At 41.5% G+C, this 17,662-nt stretch overlaps 3 protein-coding genes across 4 annotated transcripts in view; all 3 read right to left on the minus strand.

Moving 5' to 3' along the window:
• Window positions 1–493: 493 nt before the first annotated feature.
• On the minus strand, window positions 494–2,656 carry vent (ventral expressed homeobox). Its single transcript, XM_072390303.1, has 6 exons — window positions 2,652–2,656; window positions 2,303–2,377; window positions 2,183–2,185; window positions 1,242–1,396; window positions 933–1,135; window positions 494–814 (listed from the first exon to the last, which is right to left on the minus strand). The coding sequence occupies exons 1-6, from the start codon at window positions 2,654–2,656 to the stop codon at window positions 575–577; spliced, it is 681 nt and encodes a 226-aa protein (XP_072246404.1). The 3' UTR covers window positions 494–574.
• Window positions 2,657–2,770: 114 nt separating this feature from the next.
• On the minus strand, window positions 2,771–6,041 carry vox (ventral homeobox). The gene is made up of 3 exons (XM_072391435.1): window positions 3,673–6,041; window positions 3,357–3,583; window positions 2,771–3,260 (listed from the first exon to the last, which is right to left on the minus strand). The coding sequence occupies exons 1-3, from the start codon at window positions 3,947–3,949 to the stop codon at window positions 3,015–3,017; spliced, it is 750 nt and encodes a 249-aa protein (XP_072247536.1). The 5' UTR covers window positions 3,950–6,041; the 3' UTR covers window positions 2,771–3,014.
• A 110-nt stretch (window positions 6,042–6,151) lies between these two features.
• The window catches only part of LOC140313359 (kinase non-catalytic C-lobe domain-containing protein 1), a 42,127-nt gene continuing 30,616 nt past the window's right edge, over window positions 6,152–17,662 (minus strand). Inside the window, exons 22-31 of one of the 2 annotated variants that reach the window (XM_072391433.1) lie at window positions 17,429–17,539; window positions 17,186–17,333; window positions 16,816–16,974; window positions 16,349–16,555; window positions 16,121–16,203; window positions 15,468–15,621; window positions 14,527–14,649; window positions 14,099–14,158; window positions 13,545–13,702; window positions 6,152–10,782 (exon numbers count right to left, since the gene is read on the minus strand). In XM_072391433.1, the coding sequence (XP_072247534.1) occupies window positions 10,554–10,782; window positions 13,545–13,702; window positions 14,099–14,158; window positions 14,527–14,649; window positions 15,468–15,621; window positions 16,121–16,203; window positions 16,349–16,555; window positions 16,816–16,974; window positions 17,186–17,333; window positions 17,429–17,539 (1,432 nt within the window). In that variant the 3' untranslated portion in view covers window positions 6,152–10,553. The remainder of the gene's footprint in view (window positions 10,783–13,544; window positions 13,703–14,098; window positions 14,159–14,526; window positions 14,650–15,467; window positions 15,622–16,120; window positions 16,204–16,348; window positions 16,556–16,815; window positions 16,975–17,185; window positions 17,334–17,428; window positions 17,540–17,662) is intronic. The other variant, XM_072391434.1, reaches the window with a different exon arrangement.

Genomic DNA, 17,662 nt, shown 5'->3' on the forward strand with positions numbered 1-17,662 from the left:
GAATATTAGACTGTGCTGTTTGTTCCTTCTGTTACAGTTCAAGGGTGCCCCAACATATCACAACACACTGAACCTGGCAACGGCTGTGATCATGTGACCTTGATATGTGTTGATTGCTACCACTTCCGAGGCGTCTCTGACCCAGCTTCATCCACCAGAGCCAAGCAAAAGTTTCAACACTGTCTTTTCATTTTCAAAACTTTAAATCTCTGATATAATTATCTGAAAACGAAATCTGTTTAAACCTCACGTCACATATATTATACAGCAAATATACTTATGAATGGCTAGGCCATGATACTAACTAAATAGTATCAGTTGATCAATGTATTGATTGAAAGACGAAGAACTGAAGAGGAAACAGAAGCAGTGAACTCAGTTTTATTTGTGACACAAGAAAAAATAACATTAGCATCAATTAAGTCATTTGAATCAAACAACTTACATCAATAATGTAGTGCTTCAGAAATATCAAAAGCTATTATATGTCAAACTTTAAAACCCCTCTTTTAAAGAGAGAAATGGCGGAATATCTAGATTCTAGACAGTACAGAAACACCCAGACTTCATCATCTTAGAAGTGTGTGGGTGGCAGGGCGGCGGGGTGGTGGTGCAGAGCAGCCGGATGGGGCGTCCTGAGCAGCGGCTGCAGCGGAGGGAAGAGCCCGCAGCTGGCTGGGAGCTGTCCGCTCAGAAGAGGGTGCTGAAACAGCAAAGGAGGAAGCAGAGCGACAGGGACTGTCAGGAAGGCGGGACGCGTGTCCTGGACCTCCCGTTTCAGTTTCATCCTCCGGTTCTGGAACCACGTTTTAACCTGGGAGACATTAAGTACAGTTGGAAATGTTCAAATCATTTGCAACATGAGCCCCATGTTAGCTGTTTTGGAGACCCCCACAGTACCACATCAGAGTGCCTCTCGACTAACATCATACCTGAGTTTCTGAAAGGTTCAGCTTCTCTGCGATCTTCCTCCTCTGGGTCGCTCCCAGGTATCTGTGCTTGCTGAAGGTGTTCTCCAGTTTTCTGATTTGCTCGGAGGTGAACTTAGTCCTCACCCTCCGCTGCAGAGCTGAGGCTTCCTCCTCGCTATCATCTCCCACCTCGCTCTCAGACCACGACGCGTAGCCGCAGCTGTCTGAAAAGGAAAACAATGCGACTTAATTAATTTACTCAAAATCAATACGCCCTCAAAAGGGCCCGTCGATCTCGGCCCTCAAGACAAAGTTTATCAAGGAACTCACTATTTGGTGAGGTCGGAGAGTATCGGCTTCTCAATCGCTTTGCAAATTCCTCCATTTCACTGTGAACTTTTGAATGAAGCGCCGCACCTTGAGCCTGCAGAGTTCCCTCTTCATGATAACTTTTGGAAAGCCATTCCACTGAGAAGTTTGCCATTCTGCATCCAAACAGTGAGCACACTAGTATATGCGAGGGTCACTCTTAGCAGCTATATAGGAGGGGCACACTTCTTTATTTGCATATGCAAAGGTATCTCAGCGGAACGATAGAAACTTGATGGTGGTTGTAATTGAGGTTAATGGAGGCTGGGTTGTAGTTTTTCTCACTTTCGTGGAAGCGTAAGATGCTGTGGCGCCAGTAAGTCTGAGTATCAGTAACCTGGGAGCTCTGCCTAAATGGGATCTGCATAAAGTAATTCAGGTCTGCATCCGCCTGCGAATAAAAGACCAATGACTCAAAAAGAACTTGCTTTAAGTTTCTGTTTTTCCCTGACAGTCTAAATGCAAATGTTTCCTCTTTAACAAAATGACTGAATGCATCCGACAGCCACACGGAGTTTGCTTCAAATAAGTCATATTTGAAAGTCTGACCCCTGCTGAAGATGCAGGCCGTAGGAGATGTGAGTGAGTTTGGGAGCCACAAAAGCGCCCAACTGTCTGCACATCAAGCAACCTGGAGGTGAGGCCTTTGTTATGGAGGGGGCCGGTGGGTGTGACCGCAGTCAGAAAACATCGACAGAAGGTGAGAAAGTTCCGTTTGATCTTGTTTGAATGAGACATTTGCCTCGGGGGCACCACAGAGCCCCACACACAGGGCGTTGTAAGGCTGCTACTTTCAAACCAAAGTCCGTTAAAAAAATTTATTGTTTAAAACCCGTTTGAGTCTACTAATCATTTCACTGTAGCCTATAGAGGTTTTTAATAGAAACAGCGTCATGTCCTACATTCTGCACGGATAAAAAGAACATGTATGACTCTTTAATGATCTCGAAGTTGTCACAAATCAAACTTTTATATCTACAGAGCTCATCACTCAGTCAGATTTTCAACCCGAAGCTTCACACTTCACATATAGATCCCAGAGATCAGATCCGTTGGGCACACAAAACCACAGACTCTCTGGAGCCAGGTCGGGGCCCCTGAGGTAAGAGTAAACTCATCAGTGAGCGGCTTAATTAGGACTAATTGTCCACCATGATCTCCCCGTTAGCTGTCGTTTGAAGTGCAGAAATGGGGACAAACAAGACTTTGACAATGAAAGCAGGGCATATGGTCGGTCCTTGTATACAAAGGCGGGGGGAGGAAAACATGTGAGACTTCATCATCAATTTGCTGTTTACCGTTAAGTTTGCCAGGGCTCTTCGATTTAAGTTATTATGATTTGTTTTTATGCGTTGGTTTGACTGATCTCACCTCATACTAAGATATTCATGGTGAATCAAATTAGGATATCCATACAGTGAGCTATGATGCCCCCCCCCTCCTCCCTCCACCATCTCTTTAAGTGAAATGAAAGACGGGATGATCTCTTCACGTGAAACTAATCCTGCAATAAAGATTAGGATATCAGATGGAATAATGGTACCACGTGTAAATAAATAGTCAGTTGTTGCACTGGAAGATAAATTTTATTCAATCATAAATAGACTTCTGTAATTATATACAACTTTAGCCTCTTTTAGACTATGTCAAACAAAAATAACACATCAGATAAAAACAGTCGGGATTGCACATTATTAAGTGTTTTGGTCGGAAAAGTCTCTGAATCTTTTTTTCCTAGTAAAAATGCGGATGTTGGATCATGAGTTGAGATGAGTGTGGAAGTGGCATCTGCGGTTGGAGAAGCAGCTGTGGGGCGGGAAGCGGGTAAAAGGTCCGTCCGGTGTATTGTCGCTGTCCGGCCACTGCTTGGTACTGAACCGGTGGGAGAGGTTGGAACGTGACCGGCGACAGTTGTGGAGCCAGGTAGTCCTGCACCTCTCGCTTCAGCTTCATCCTCCTGTTCTGAAACCAGGTCCTCACCTGAGAAGAGGCAAAGACAAAGTTAACATCCAGGAGCGCAGAACACTCCCGTTACTTTACTAAATGTTAGGCTACAAAATATATTTCCTTTCTCACCTGAGTTTCTGTGAGGTTCAGCTTCTGCGCCGTCTTCACCCTCTCCCCAGAATCCAGGTACTTGTGCTTGCTGAAGATCTTTTCTAGTCTGCTGATCTGCTCAGGGGTGAACTTTGTGCGCATACGGCGCTGAGGTCTGTCTTTGTCCCCCTCGTCATCCACGGAGAGACACTCAGAGGAAGCAGCTTCGCTCTCATACCCGGAGGAATACCCGCTGCCTTCTGAAACTGAACGAAATTAATTGTTACAAATCTGCCTCTGCAATTCAGTCAAGATTAAATAGCTGGTTTAAAGTTAAGAGTCTCGGGCTACTTACTTGGTGACGGGCAGTTTTCTGAATGGGAGGGTGAGCACGGACTGGAGTCGTGCAGCCTCCTGGCCTCTTCTGGCTCTGCGTGTGGTTGAGTGGACTTGGACGGTTTGGGTTTTGGCTGCAGGTAACTTTTACCAAAAGTCGGCGCGCTCGGCTGCACCATACAGGGAACATGAGGCCTGCACATCTGTGCAGAATCCGTGCCAAATCCGCGCTCTTCGGTCATCGCAGTGCTATGATGGCTCTGGGCCAGCCAGTCCACAGAAAAGTATTTGACCATATTCGCAGAGCTGCTCAGTGACCTGTAAACCCACCAAATGTCAAAGGGAGAGTGTTGTAGCTGCTCCTAGCAAAGGGCCAGCATTTATAGGGTCCTGGCCCTCTGAGATTTGCATATGTAGAGGCCCCTGTTAACGCCTGATCGATCCCCATGATTAGGGAATAATGGCTCGTTATTGAAGTCTTTACATATCCTGTGAGTGTGTGAGGACCTGGCGCCACCGAGTCTGCGAGTCTGCTCATACAATTGGAGACGATACTGTAGTGGTGAATTGGGGGTGCGGGGCAACTGGAACAGCTGGTCCCCTGCAGAGGTGTGGGCCACATACTTTTGCAGCTGCATGCATACAGTGTTAAGCACGGAGGACAGGACCTTTCTCAATATTTGGCCCAGAGTTTGAGTTTTGAAGGTTAAACATTTCCAACTTATATTTCCTCATTCAAATCTAGAAGCACAGAACACACTGGCTTTAAGTTCTCTGACGGAGGACTGTCTACTTTCATTTGGACCCCACAGACAGGAGAACATGCTGTGAGCAAGGAAGCTTATTGACTAAAGCACTGATAGTATTGCCTCTCATGCAAATCCGACTGCATTTTGGAGTCAAATCTTTTTACTCCACTATATCGCTATTCCAGAGACTTGTTACTTTATTGATTCGGCCTAACAGTTACCTTACAAACTTTACAGGCTGCAGTTTGGGTCTGTAGTTATAGCAGTGATAGTACACTCTGAGTTGTTTTTACAGCTTGATATCAATCTGCGTCTACTTCCAAGCATCTAACAGCCTTAGACATGTAGGAAACAACCACAGATTTAACCCTAAATGAAAGCATTTCTGTGATAACTAGACGTTTCTGTCCAACAGTTGCTTTTCATATGCCAATTTTTGAACGGGTATTGTAAATGAATGATGATTAAGAACAGATTTAACGTAAAACAATTAGAGTGTATTCAGCTTGAATGTGCTTTCAAGCCCGATGAAAGTTCATAAAATCGTAAAAGTGAAAATCGGATGGTTGAAACAGTTTCTGGTGCGATCATGACATTATTTTAGCACTGTAACTAAGTTACCCTTGACTGTTGCACTTGCGCAGTCAGATAGGGAACATCTGACATCTTTGATACCCCGGTGCGCGCTGGCGCCAGCGACCCAAGAAGAAGAATTTGGCACAGGCACTTCAAACATTGGAGATCAAAGGCATTACAGTAGCAACACAATTAGAACGCGTTCACATGTAAATAAGCTAAAACAAGCCGCGAGGAAGCCGGGGAAAGTCTGTGAGAGCAAACAAACCCACAGAAAACACTTAAGGAATCATTGTATTGAGGCGCGTCACATACCGACGGCTGCAGATATTACATCAGTCCAATTCTTCTATATATAGCTTATCATTTTCAATTACTCTTTTAGGTGTCACCCTTTTTCCACTTTCTGTATTGCTGATAAATGATAAAGCAGTCATCGTCTCATGTGTTTTTTGGTCCCACAGCTTCTTTCCAAGAGACCCGTTTGATTGGCCCTGCTCTGAGGGGTCTCTGCGTGCAGCAGTCGGAGACAATAACACTAAACTGATCGTTTAGTTATGTAACAAAGCAGATAAGAGGCTGGGCCTGGTTGTCTCCTTTATCGGTGATCTGTCGCTTTGGAGGCTGGAGTCCATTCAGCCTTTTGGGACTCTTTATCTCCGCGGCTTTGAAGATGCGCCCTGATCCCGTTAGATAACAATAAAAAACGGACGGGACGCCGCCTCCACGCTGAGCCCATTTCCTCAGCTCTACCCCCGCCCGAGGCGAGGAGCTGTTATGATTTGTATTCTAATTTTTTTTTTTTCAATCAGGATCACAAGCCTGGATAACGCAAATCCAGCAGTGGCTTTATTTTTCTGTGGACAAATCTCGTGTTACTCATTAGGACAACACCATACTGAATGTCTAAGCATTTCGCCTGAGTTTGACGAGCTCCATGAACCCTCTTCAACAGCTCAGACGTGTTTCTGATGCCGATTGAGAAAGAAAAAAATATATATATGCATTGTCTGTTTGAGGTTACAGAAACCAAATGACGTTGTTCAAGTTGTTGTACTGTGTATAATGTGAATGAAACCAGAACAAAATGATTTATAAATGTAATACATACATATTTTATTCAACATGTCAAATGTTCAAAGTGAGACATTTAACTATATCATGTAATATACATCTAATCTTGCATTTGATGGCAGCACACATTGCAAAGTAGTTGGGGAACAACTGGAGGAACAAGTTTCTGTCATGGTTCGAGGCGTAGGCGAGAAGGTGAGAGAACCCAAATGCAGATTGTAGGTAAAACTTGGTTTATTAAAAAAACTGTAACAAAAAAACAAAGAACAAACAAAGCATACTTGACATGAAGAACAAGAACTTAAGTAGACCATGAGTAGACAAGATCAGTGACGGGGAATATCTGACAAATGCTATGAACAAACCGGGAGACTAAATACTGTGGGGAGAGTGAGTGGTGACATGGTACTACTGAGAATAGGTGGGCACAGGTGAAAGGAGTGGAACTGATGACTAGGCAGAAGAGAGACTGAGGAAGGTGAGGAAATGGCAAGACTGACAAGAAAATACAAAACACAGATAATGATAAGATGCAGATTGAGACAGTTGCAACTAATGCAGTCAATCGGTAACATGCCAGTAATATGACTGGGTATAAAAAAGAGCATCTTAGAGAGGCAGAGTCTCACAGAAATAAAGTTGGGCAGTCTGTGGAAAAAACTGTCATCAAATTTCAGAACAATATTTTTCAGTTTAAATTTGCAAAGATTTTGAATCTTCTGATGATATCATGGACTGTAGATGATGAAAAGGGAATCAGGTGACATCTCTGTACACAAAGGACACCATCAAAAATATTGATTGGATGCCCTTGAGCTTTGGGCCCTCAGGCAGCATAGCATTAAAAACACGATTTCTGTCATGAAAATCAGTGCATGGGCTCAGCAATGCTTCCAGAAATGTCCGTGAACACAGTTCACCGTTCCATCCACAAATGCAGGTTAAAGCTCGATCATGCAAAGAGAAAGCCATGTGTGAACATGATCCAAGAACACCACCATCTGCTCTGGGCCACAGCTAATTTAAAATGGACTCAGGCAAAGTGGAAAGCCGTTCTGTTTTCAGATTATTCTAAATCTAATAATAAAGTTTGGAAATCATGAAGCTCCCCCAGACTAAAGAACAGAGGGGCCATATGGCTTGTTATTAGCATTCAGTTCAAATCTTTTCACCTTCCGATGGTATGGGAGGGGACATTAGTTCTTATGGAACTGGCAAGTTGCACATCTGGAAAGGCACCATAAATTTTACAAAGGTATAAAGGTTTTAGACCCATCCAGACAACAACTTTATCAGGGAAGGCCTTGCATAGCAAGACAAGACTAAATAACATACTGCACCTACTACAACAGCATGGCTTCATAGTAGAAGAGTCTAGTTGCTGGAGTGCTTTACCTGCAGTCCAGACCTTTTACCAATAGAAAACATCTAATGCATCATGAAACACAAACTACAACAAAAAATTAACCAGAGCATCCTTTATCAGTGAAGATTGGGGCACCATTCTTCTCCGGAAAGTCCAGCAACTGCTACCGAGTTCCCAGACATTTATGGACTGTTTGACTCTTTTGTGAGACATGTTGCTGTCATCAAATTCAAGATAAGCTAAAAATCTTCATGATATGGTAAAATGACTGATTTGATATGTTTTCTATGTTCTATTCCTTGCATTCTGTTCCTATGCAAATTTATGCAATTAATTAATAAATGAACTGTAAACACTATAGCATTTTTCTCATCTGATGAATTGCTGTATTATCACAAAACACTGTATATTCCTGTATATGGTAATTGCAGTAAATAACTTTAAATAAATTATAATAAAGTGACTGTAAAAGTTACAGTAACTAACTACCAAGTCTGCTGCCTATAGTTTCCTGTCAGTATTTAATACCAGCTACACTTAATGTTGTTCTCCACATGTAATCCCCTTCATCAAATTTGCAAGCCTGATTTGGCGAAAAATGAAGCCTTACTAATGAATTGCTTTTATTCATATTTCTTTTTAATAAGATTTCAGAAAATTATTTATTGTATAAAATGGTCGATTTGCCAGTTATCACCAATAATGAATTGAAACTAAAATAATTCAATTAGTCAAGACAGACTGATCATTGCATCTATGAAAAACTGATTAAGAGCCCTTGTGATCAGATCTTTTTTTATATTTATATGGGCTCAAAATATAGTGTAACTGTCACACCACAGATAATCATCAGATAGAAGCATGGGAAGCTACAAAGCCATTACCATACAATATAAACACCTGAATTGTAGGAGGAGGGAAGCCCGAGCTTCAGCTGTGCCACCAATCCAACGTTTAGTGGCTGGTGTAACCGGGCTCTAATGTGCCATATCACCTTTCCATCATGCTTACTGTTTGACAATAATACGCCATGGCAAGAGAGGGCTTATAAAATCTCATTTATTTGGATAAATTAAGCAAATCTTAATAGCACGCCACATTCCATCTCCATGGTGAGTTTCATGGCACATAACCATAGAGGAGAGAGAGCTGGCAGAGAGATAGAAAAATGGACGTTGGCTGAACATCATTCCTCCAATGACATTTTGCACACTGACATGTCATTATGTTCCATCATTTGCTCTGTAATGGTAAGATTTCTCCATGACTGAATCTTGTCTATTTGCCCTTCACCACACACTACTGATAATGAATACATTTATTACACATTGTGTTGCTTCAATGTAATCAGCATTAGAAATTCATTTATCACTTTAGGCGTGTAATTTAATTTAGATTCTTAATCGGTTAACAGACTATGTGGTGTAATGCACATAGATAACCAATGAATTAATACATTTTCAATTCTGCTGTTTTTTTTTTTTTGTCTTTTTCTACAACTGACAAATAATCCAGCTATATCAAGTTGATTCAATTTAAATAACTGGCATGATGGGCTTAACCTGCTGGGAGGCTGCAATATAGATAATACTGTAACTCCAATCAACCTCCCTCTTTATGTGAATTATAGTAGTTTCTCCACAAATTATACATGTTACCAGGTTGCTGTGCAATGATTGCAGAGGCAGTGCAGAGGTAAATAGCAGACTGAATGCGTCTGTCTATTTTCATTCCATAACTATTTCTATCAGTCTTTTTGTCAGGCTCATTGGAATTATTATGTTACACTTTTTCCTAAACCCCCGTTTCAATCCCAGGAGTGGCTTTTGTGGGGCTGAGTATTGCGAAGTAGTTGGCAACACTTCATAAAATAAACTTTTAGAAATCTTTAACGATAGAGGCACTGACTTTAATTTGCTCATCATCACAGAGTTACAAAAGAGAATTAATGACCTTTGCATTGTTGAAGTCTTGATTTGGTTGAGCAGCATGGATGATATTCAGGCAAAACTTGTTTCCTTTCCTTAGAAGCCATACTAACAGCTGTTTAAAGCTAAAGTTTAGACACAGCAATTATTTGTGCTAAATGCTACAGTTAGCATGCTAAAATGCTCTCTTGAAGTTACAGGCCCATAAACCAAAACATTAATGAAATGCTTTAAAACTGTCATTGTTAGTCAGCTGGCATCATCCTTAATTCAAGTGTCCAGTTCTTAGAGCCGTGCTAGCCATGCTAGCAGCTCTCTGAGGCTAAGCATAAACTCTACGGTACTTTGCGTACATTAAGTCATTGGGCCGTAAACCAAAGTATTTTTTAAATTTAGTAATTTCATCGTGGCACTACAAAATTACTGTATAACTACAGATGTTACAATTAATCCAGGTTGGAATATGAACATATAACAGCCCATGAAACAGGATACTAGTTACAAATTCTGAACAATAGGCATAGAGCCAAAGTCAAAGATCTATTAAAATCATCTCTTAGGAACCAGACTATTTAAACAAAATTACCTTGGCAATTAATTCAATAGTTCAGACATTTCAATGTAGATCAAACTGATGGACCAATGGTCATAACAATGCTATAATTAGAAACTATTATTATAACAGCGCTTATTGTGCTATAGTTGTGCCACTCCTCCAAACAGTACCATTTTCATTTTAACAAATATGAACCCCTGGTTTACAGTTCCCTACTTGCTTCTGTTGGTAGTTAAATCTTGATACCATGCGCCATGTTTAGTCCAGATATGTGTACATGGAACTACAACAGCATTATCACATGCTCACAACACAAACAATAAATAAAAAAAAGTTTAGTACGAACCAAGGAAAGAGTAATTTCTAATCAATAAATATCATCTGTTACTTTTGACATTATGCAGGGATGCTAATATCAAAAGCAAACGGATGAAGAAGAACCTTGTAGACTGAACTATCTATTAAGTTTGCCTGGGAGTCTAAACTGAAAATATTCACTCAAATTAAGGAGCATTTAATCTAATGTCACAAAAAGTTTTCTAGTCCTCAAGCTCTGCTGCCAGAACAACAGAAGCATCTGGGCATTGACATGGGGTGTTGACCTGGTTGGGACGTCTAACTCAGGGATGGGAAATGTGACTGAGGCAGGTTTCACTGGAAGGTGGCTTTCACCCTTCTGAGTGTGTCTTGGATCCTTCGCGTTTGACGTTCACTGGATGGCTGAAAGTTGGCATCATTGTCAGCTGCCAAGAGGTGAATGTCAGAGGTGGCGAGCCAGGCGATGCGTCGGCGCAGGTAGGCCTGCAGGTCTAGGTCTGGGCTGTATGAGTACACAGCCTCCTGGAAGGCGTGGACCTGACTCACAACCTTTGCTATGTTTCTAGAACCAGTGAAGGATGGCCAAAACATGAAAATGAGGACACAAAACAAAGATAAAGTGACAACATGAGAAGGGACTCATATCTGTTTTTCTTCTTAGCAACATCATCAGCTATATTTCTGACCTGGTTTGGAGAGAGCTGGGGAGACCCAGGACTTAGAGTAACCAGCTGTGTTTCTGTCTTTCTCTGCTAGATCTCCTGACCCCAGCATCTGGCTACACCAAATCACCTCTCAGCATCTGGCCAAAAACCTCTTCTCAAATCAAACTCCATCCCACAGGCACCATCTGGAGCAACACTGGCACCCCTACCAGCAACCCAAATTCAACAGCTGTGTCATTACCATCAAGCCGCCACTTTTTGTGACCTCAGCATCTGGTCAGTCATATTGGAGCGAACGAGAAGGACACAGGAAAATACGTCCTCTTTGTGAGTTGGCTGACTTTGTCATAAACCAGATTCACGGGTTATGTGGAGCAAGCTAATTCTCACATAATTACTCTAAATGTTCATATTTTGTGTCACCACAGGAATAGGTATGAGGCTCATTTCACTGACTGAATGCATATTTGATGAGCATCACTTCTCAACACAACAACACTAGTTTCATGGCTTTTTTTTCTCCCAGTGTATGCTTTGTGCTCTGCAACAATTCAATCTTTAACTTCCAACTTATACCTAGAGTGGCAATAAGGGTTTGATAGCTGCTTCTTGTCACAATTTTAAAACCTACATTTTACCGCATTCTACACTATAGCATTTATTTTGCCGCAAGCAGTAGCAGCAGTCTTAATTAGATGAGCTACAGCTTGCAGTGTTAGGATCTGTTAGTCATTAGTAAATTGTCTGTGGTGACTGGTTGAGATGTGTAAGAAATCCTATGAAATCAGAATCAAACATTTAAATTTACTATTTATCATCAATGTTGCAAGCCTATTGATCCAAATCACTAACAACAACTAAAATTCCCCTCGCACTCAATGTGTTGTACTTCTCGTCAGCAGAATTGGATATTTGAGCCTGTGTAAGAGGATCAATACGTGGAGTTTGACAATAGAAAGTTTCCCATTCACGTTGTTTCACATTGTTGAGGATGGAGAGCCCGTCTGTGCTGTGACATGGATACATGCAGTCTCTGTTACATCACAGGTTAGAGGCCAAAAAAGTTAATCATTTCAGTTCAAGCTGGGTGCTGAGAATAGATTTTCAAATTAAAAAGCAGACATATTGTGTCCGGCAGCTTGTCCTCTGAAATTAAAAATGTTTCAGCATTTAGAGTGGCTTAGTCTAAATATAATAAATAAAATACACAACGCAGCCTCACTCCAAAAATGTGTAATAACGACTCTGGACATCAGGCCATACCTGCAGTTTTTATAACGTGAAACTTACTGAAGGAACGTTTGTCATTGTCAGATACACAAAAACATTTAGCGGTGTAAAAAGCGAGCCTGTGGTGACCATCAGGTTCAACTTGCTGCTAGCCTCTAAGCAAAGGCTGCTTCTGATATATTAGGTTGAATATTAACTGAAAATAAAAAATAACCTGTCTAGAGTAAGACATTATGTAACATCAAAGCTGTGCCACGCAAAACAATGTGTGAAATGTTGCTGTCTTACAATTCTAGAGCCTTTACTGTGACCCCAGTACGTTTCTTGGGCTGTGAACAAACACATCTGCAACACCTGGAGTGAAGCTGGGTTGAAAAAGACTTTCAGCTTTTACATTGCTTGAGAGTTCCAACTGTCAGTGGGATGCACAGAAAAATAAAAAAGTCCTTGAAGGCACAGTACCTGGCAAAAATCTTGAGGCACCCCTTATTTTTCTACATATTGCCAAGAAAATGAGAATTATTGAAACGTGAGCAAACATAAATGAAAGTACAGCAGTTAAAATAAAGAGTTTATACAATTCTCATGAATTTTAAAGTCAATATTTGGCATACGCACCTTTAATCTTCAATATAGCCTAAATCCTCTTAGACAAGCTTTCCTGTCATTTTTTTTTCAGTCTGATTTTCAGTCCAGTTGATGAGTCACTTTGCATGCATCAGCCTTCCCCCCCATTTCCCTTCCTTAAGAATGGTTTCTTAACAGCTACCCTTTCATGGACACCACTTTCAGATACTGCTCATCTGCTGTAAATTGTTTTTTTTTTATGTCTCACTACTTTTGTCCTCCACTTGTCTAGTTTTACTCATTTATTTTTTAAAGGACACACTACAAGTCTTTAGGAATCACCTTGTTACTGCAAAAATACTATTTTGTGTGTCCAACTGTGCCATCTATCTATTTTTTTATGCAACTAAAGAAATGCGAACAAATTTAGTGTCTTTGCGACAGGCTGCCGGTACCAAGGTGCTTAAGATTTAAGTAATAATTAATTTTTCATGTGATGAGTAGACACAACACGGGTGCATCCCTTGAGTTAGGTGCCATTTTTATCCTTGAATAATTCATAGGCCAGTGTTAAGCACTTTGACCAACAAAAAAACCCCACAAAACATTTTCTTTAAATAATCAGGTACAAGGACTGGATGTAAAATGAGTGAAAAAGCAGCCAATGTCCAAAAAAAAACCTAAAGAACTTTGAGACCTTTAGAAAGTCTGGATACCTATTATTCAAGGCGACTACTACAGCAAAATAAAGAAATAAGGGGTGGCTCATGACTCTTGCACAGGGCTGTCGGCAGTACTTTAGTTTTCAGAACCATTAAGAGGAACAGGATATCCCTGGTTATCTACTGCAACCAAAGAGTACCTGAGTTTGGTCCACTTGTAGGCCCCAGAAGTTAGTGTGAATGCACCGATCTCCAGCTGCTGGACATGCATAGCCAGGATGTGCACCGAGGGCAACGTGGGCTTCTTCCTCATGTGTTCTCCACCCATAAGACACAGATCATCACTCTTCAGAAAAACCTGAGGACGGGATCATTTTTTCATAGAGCAAAACAAAAAAACCCAAAAACAAACGAACAAACAAAAAGAAAAAACAGAAAGACACTAATTCCTCCAGCAAAAAAAAACCCAAGACATTTTATGTAATGATAAGGCTGTGTGTTGTGGTTGTTATAATGTTGTCTCTTCGACTGCTATCTTAAACAACAAAGTTGGGAAGTGATGCCTGTTGTTTGATGCATCAGGTACATTCAAGGGCAGCTTTCAGAGGGAGAGCCAGCTGTAAGCTCTCAGAGCACAGGTATGTTGCTCGAAGCTGTTTTTCTATTGATTTGTTTGCCCTACAGCCCAGCTTCACAACATGTGGACATCCTAGTCCTCAGTTCCAAACACACACACACACACACACACACACACCTGCACGGCTCGTAGCTCCTCCAGGATCTCGCACACCTTTGAAGCCAGATGTTTCCAAGCCTGTTGGCAAGAAGAGGAGGCTCTTTCATTTAACATCACCAAAATGAAGGCAAATTATACAGAGGACTCCATGTGATAGCAGAGTCAGCGAATATAACCTTCCTTCAGATGAGAACATGGAAATTTCTGCCTCTAATCGTGAGGTTTTTTTTAATGACTCCTTTTCATGCCCACACCGTGCTCACATTTTTCCACATGTTATTTGAATTCATTAATGTTAATTTCCCATTTGTGAAACTAATTAAATACCATCCAAGCTCGATCACAGTTGGAGAATAAAAACAAAAAAACATTTAGCTCGAGGGCACCTGACTTATTAGACAAGCTTAGAATTTGTGTTAGGAGGAATTCGTAATATGCAGCCTTACTGGTAATTGCCTGACAATCATGTTCTCCAGACCTCCGAGGACCTGCATGGCCGTGGCAAAGTTTCTCGATTCGTAGCAGTGTTTTCCTACCCACAGGTACTTGGTCAGCAAGGCAACTTGTGTCTGCAAGAGAGGAGAGCTTGCGATGAGAAAAAAAAAAGGGGGGGTTGGTAAACTGAGAAAAGTGTTGAAGAAAGCAAAATGCAAAAATCAAGTGCCTCTTTACAGAGCTTCCTCACAGCTGACTGCATAATGAATCATGTTCACTGGAAAAACACACGCAAAATACAAAATATGTCAAAAAAGTACGCCGTGAACACTGTGCTCTACATTTGTGTTACTGATGCTAATAAGTGCTCATGTGCACACCTTGAACAGTGCAAAATATGGCATCTGAGATGTTGAATGGGAGCTGCAGTTGCAGCTGAAGCATTGTAAACATTTGAAGCAGCTGAAATCATTAAAAACGTATTTGCCCAAAACAAAGTGTACTGACTGCTTCAAAGTAACGGAACAGTGATGGAAATTCAAGATCATGTCAAAGCACAAATTATAGCTTAAATGCCCTGTCAATTGTTGAAGTGTTGGTTAAGACAGTATGAAAAACACACAGAGGTTTTACATGAGCAGAGTGCGTTTGTCAAGTGCGTTCAGTGAGAAGAGAGAGCAGCTGAGGGACAATTACATAAAAGCAGTCATAATTCATTTTTCATCAACTTTTTCTTAGCTTATGTAAAGACATAAAAGACAGCTTATGCAAGCATTTAATGAAGAACCGTTCAGGTGAGAGAAACTTATATGTTCTCGCTCCTGATAGTCTAAACGGTTCAGCCATGAGACAAGAGAAAAAGAAAAAGACATTACTGATGAGGAAAGTCTGTGACTGAAGCCATTATCTGACACAGAAAGGCTGGCCTTTCTTCCCACTTCCCTCCTCTCACCTTGACAGAGTCACAGATGACTATTTCTGCAGAGATCCAGTTAGTGACACTGTCGGTGTAGGAGAGCAGCCGATGAAGGTAGCTGTCCGAAGGCGTCCCCTCCTGTGCATGCACACTACTGCTCTCTGCTGGTGGGATGTGCTGCGACACATTCCTGGGTGAGGAAAACAGTTTGAAACTCAAACCCAGGAACTACCACTGAGTAATAAAAAAGTCTGATAGGTTAGCAACAAGAACAATAAATAAAATTTAGTGGTTGAAGAACATCAAAATGTGTTATGTGCCTATTTTTCTTACTCAGCGCCAGTTTGGACAAGCTTATTTATTCAAAATGAAGGAGTACGGAATGTGTGTCCAAACTGTGCTGTGCATTTTGGACGGTTGGTAATGAAACACAAAAAGTCATCTTCCTCCCATTATTAAGAGTTGGGGTAAACTTTTGTTCAGAACATATGATACTCATGTTTTTAGATTGACAGGATGTCTTATAAAACAAACAAAAAAACATTAAACACTAAGTGCATTATTCAAAATACACTTGATGCATGCAGATTCTTGGAAAAGGTAAAGATCGAAAGCAAATGAGTGGAGAAATCCTTGTGGGATCATGGTGGGAGAGCTCTTAAAGCAGCCAATGTACTTTTTGTACTTACTTGTTCGGGCTCAAGACTTTGTCTCTGACTCCTTGTATTCTGGAGTTGAGGAAATGAACCGGGTGGCATCCTTGGAATATTTCCTGCATGGCATGAGTTAGAACTCGAACTTAAATCTGAGGTTAACAAACTGGTACATTGCTGCATATTTTTAGGGGCATACCTCCCTCTAGTGGTTCAAGCAGATAACAACACTACGAGACGTACCAAACACCAGAAAGATCATACCTGCTGCAGGAGGGTGAGCTGCTGGGCTATGTGCTGCGCGCTGCATTCAGTTTGGCTGAATGGGAGTCGCTCTTCACTTTGCAGGCAGATGTTGGAGAGGTCATGCATGAGGGAGCCATAGCAGGGCACAGGCAGGGCAGCAGCAATGGAGAAGGTCTTGTCCTTAGACATGGAAGCAGAAGGCTCCACCACACGTGAGATCCTCCACTGTAAAGTTCAGATTAAACTTGAAAATGTGGCAAAACATGTTCTGAATGATGTAAACACTCTAGGATGCCACAGACTGCTGCTACAATGTAAATGTGGATTTGATCAGCGATACAGTTTAAGATACACTAAACGTCTCCAAAGAAGCACAGAAGATAAGCTTGTGACTCAAGTAGCAGGTACTCACTATAGGCTATAATTAACATATGTAAATGCTAACTAAAGACTTACTCTGACACATTAAGAGGCCAAAAACTGACCTTCCTGCTGAGATCCTCAGTGGACGAACGCAAACAAACAGAATCATCATCTTCATCAAAGCTGAACAGGCTGCCTCTCTCTTGACTTTGCGTAGCCATACTTTGACGGCTGTGGAGAGCGGTAAGGAGGGTCTCACCTTGGCTGTCTACAGGGATCACCTGTGGACAAACACACGCACATGAGGGCACTTGTTGAGAGCTGTCTGTGAATCTTGTGACTGATCAGCATTAAGAGTGATAACAGGGGTTGGTTTGATGTTTGTTGCCAGTTAAAATGATTGTGTGATTGAGTCGAGGACCTTTAGGAGCTTAAACTTCAGAAAAAAAATTTCTGTGAAAAGCAAAACCAAATCAAAATGCCCGCGGCTACCTCTGTATTTAGAAAGTTTTCCAACATATCCACGAGGCTGGACTTTGGTGGGAAGTCCACTAGTTTACAGTCTGTTATCCAGAGCTGAAGCAGGTCCAAACTGCGATGGAAGATCCTTTCACTGTCACCTGACATATCCGGACCCTCCCTGGGAAAGAAAACAAAAGGGAACAATCATCATCAAACATGTGTAATCACTTTATGCTCTGTGCATTGTGATGTCAGTGGAGAGCTTCATGTCACCTTGCAGCACTGATGAATTTATCCACGATGAACTGCAGTAATTGTTCAGGAGTGCAGAGGAAACGATAAGTATACAGAAACTGCTGAATGTAGCCCTCCATGGCAGCATGTCTGCGATGAAAAGGATCAAGAACAACGTTCAGAAAGCAGCACAGTAACTTTCTAACCTAAGTTGGACTAAAATGCTTAAAATCCTACTACATTTAGATAGCGGTGGAGTTAGCCCAATTTTGA

This window comes from Leuresthes tenuis, unplaced genomic scaffold, assembly GCF_036924035.1.
Source record: "Leuresthes tenuis unplaced genomic scaffold, fLeuTen1.0.hap1 SCAF_8, whole genome shotgun sequence".
In the NCBI taxonomy this organism is placed as follows: Eukaryota; Metazoa; Chordata; class Actinopteri; order Atheriniformes; family Atherinopsidae; genus Leuresthes; species Leuresthes tenuis.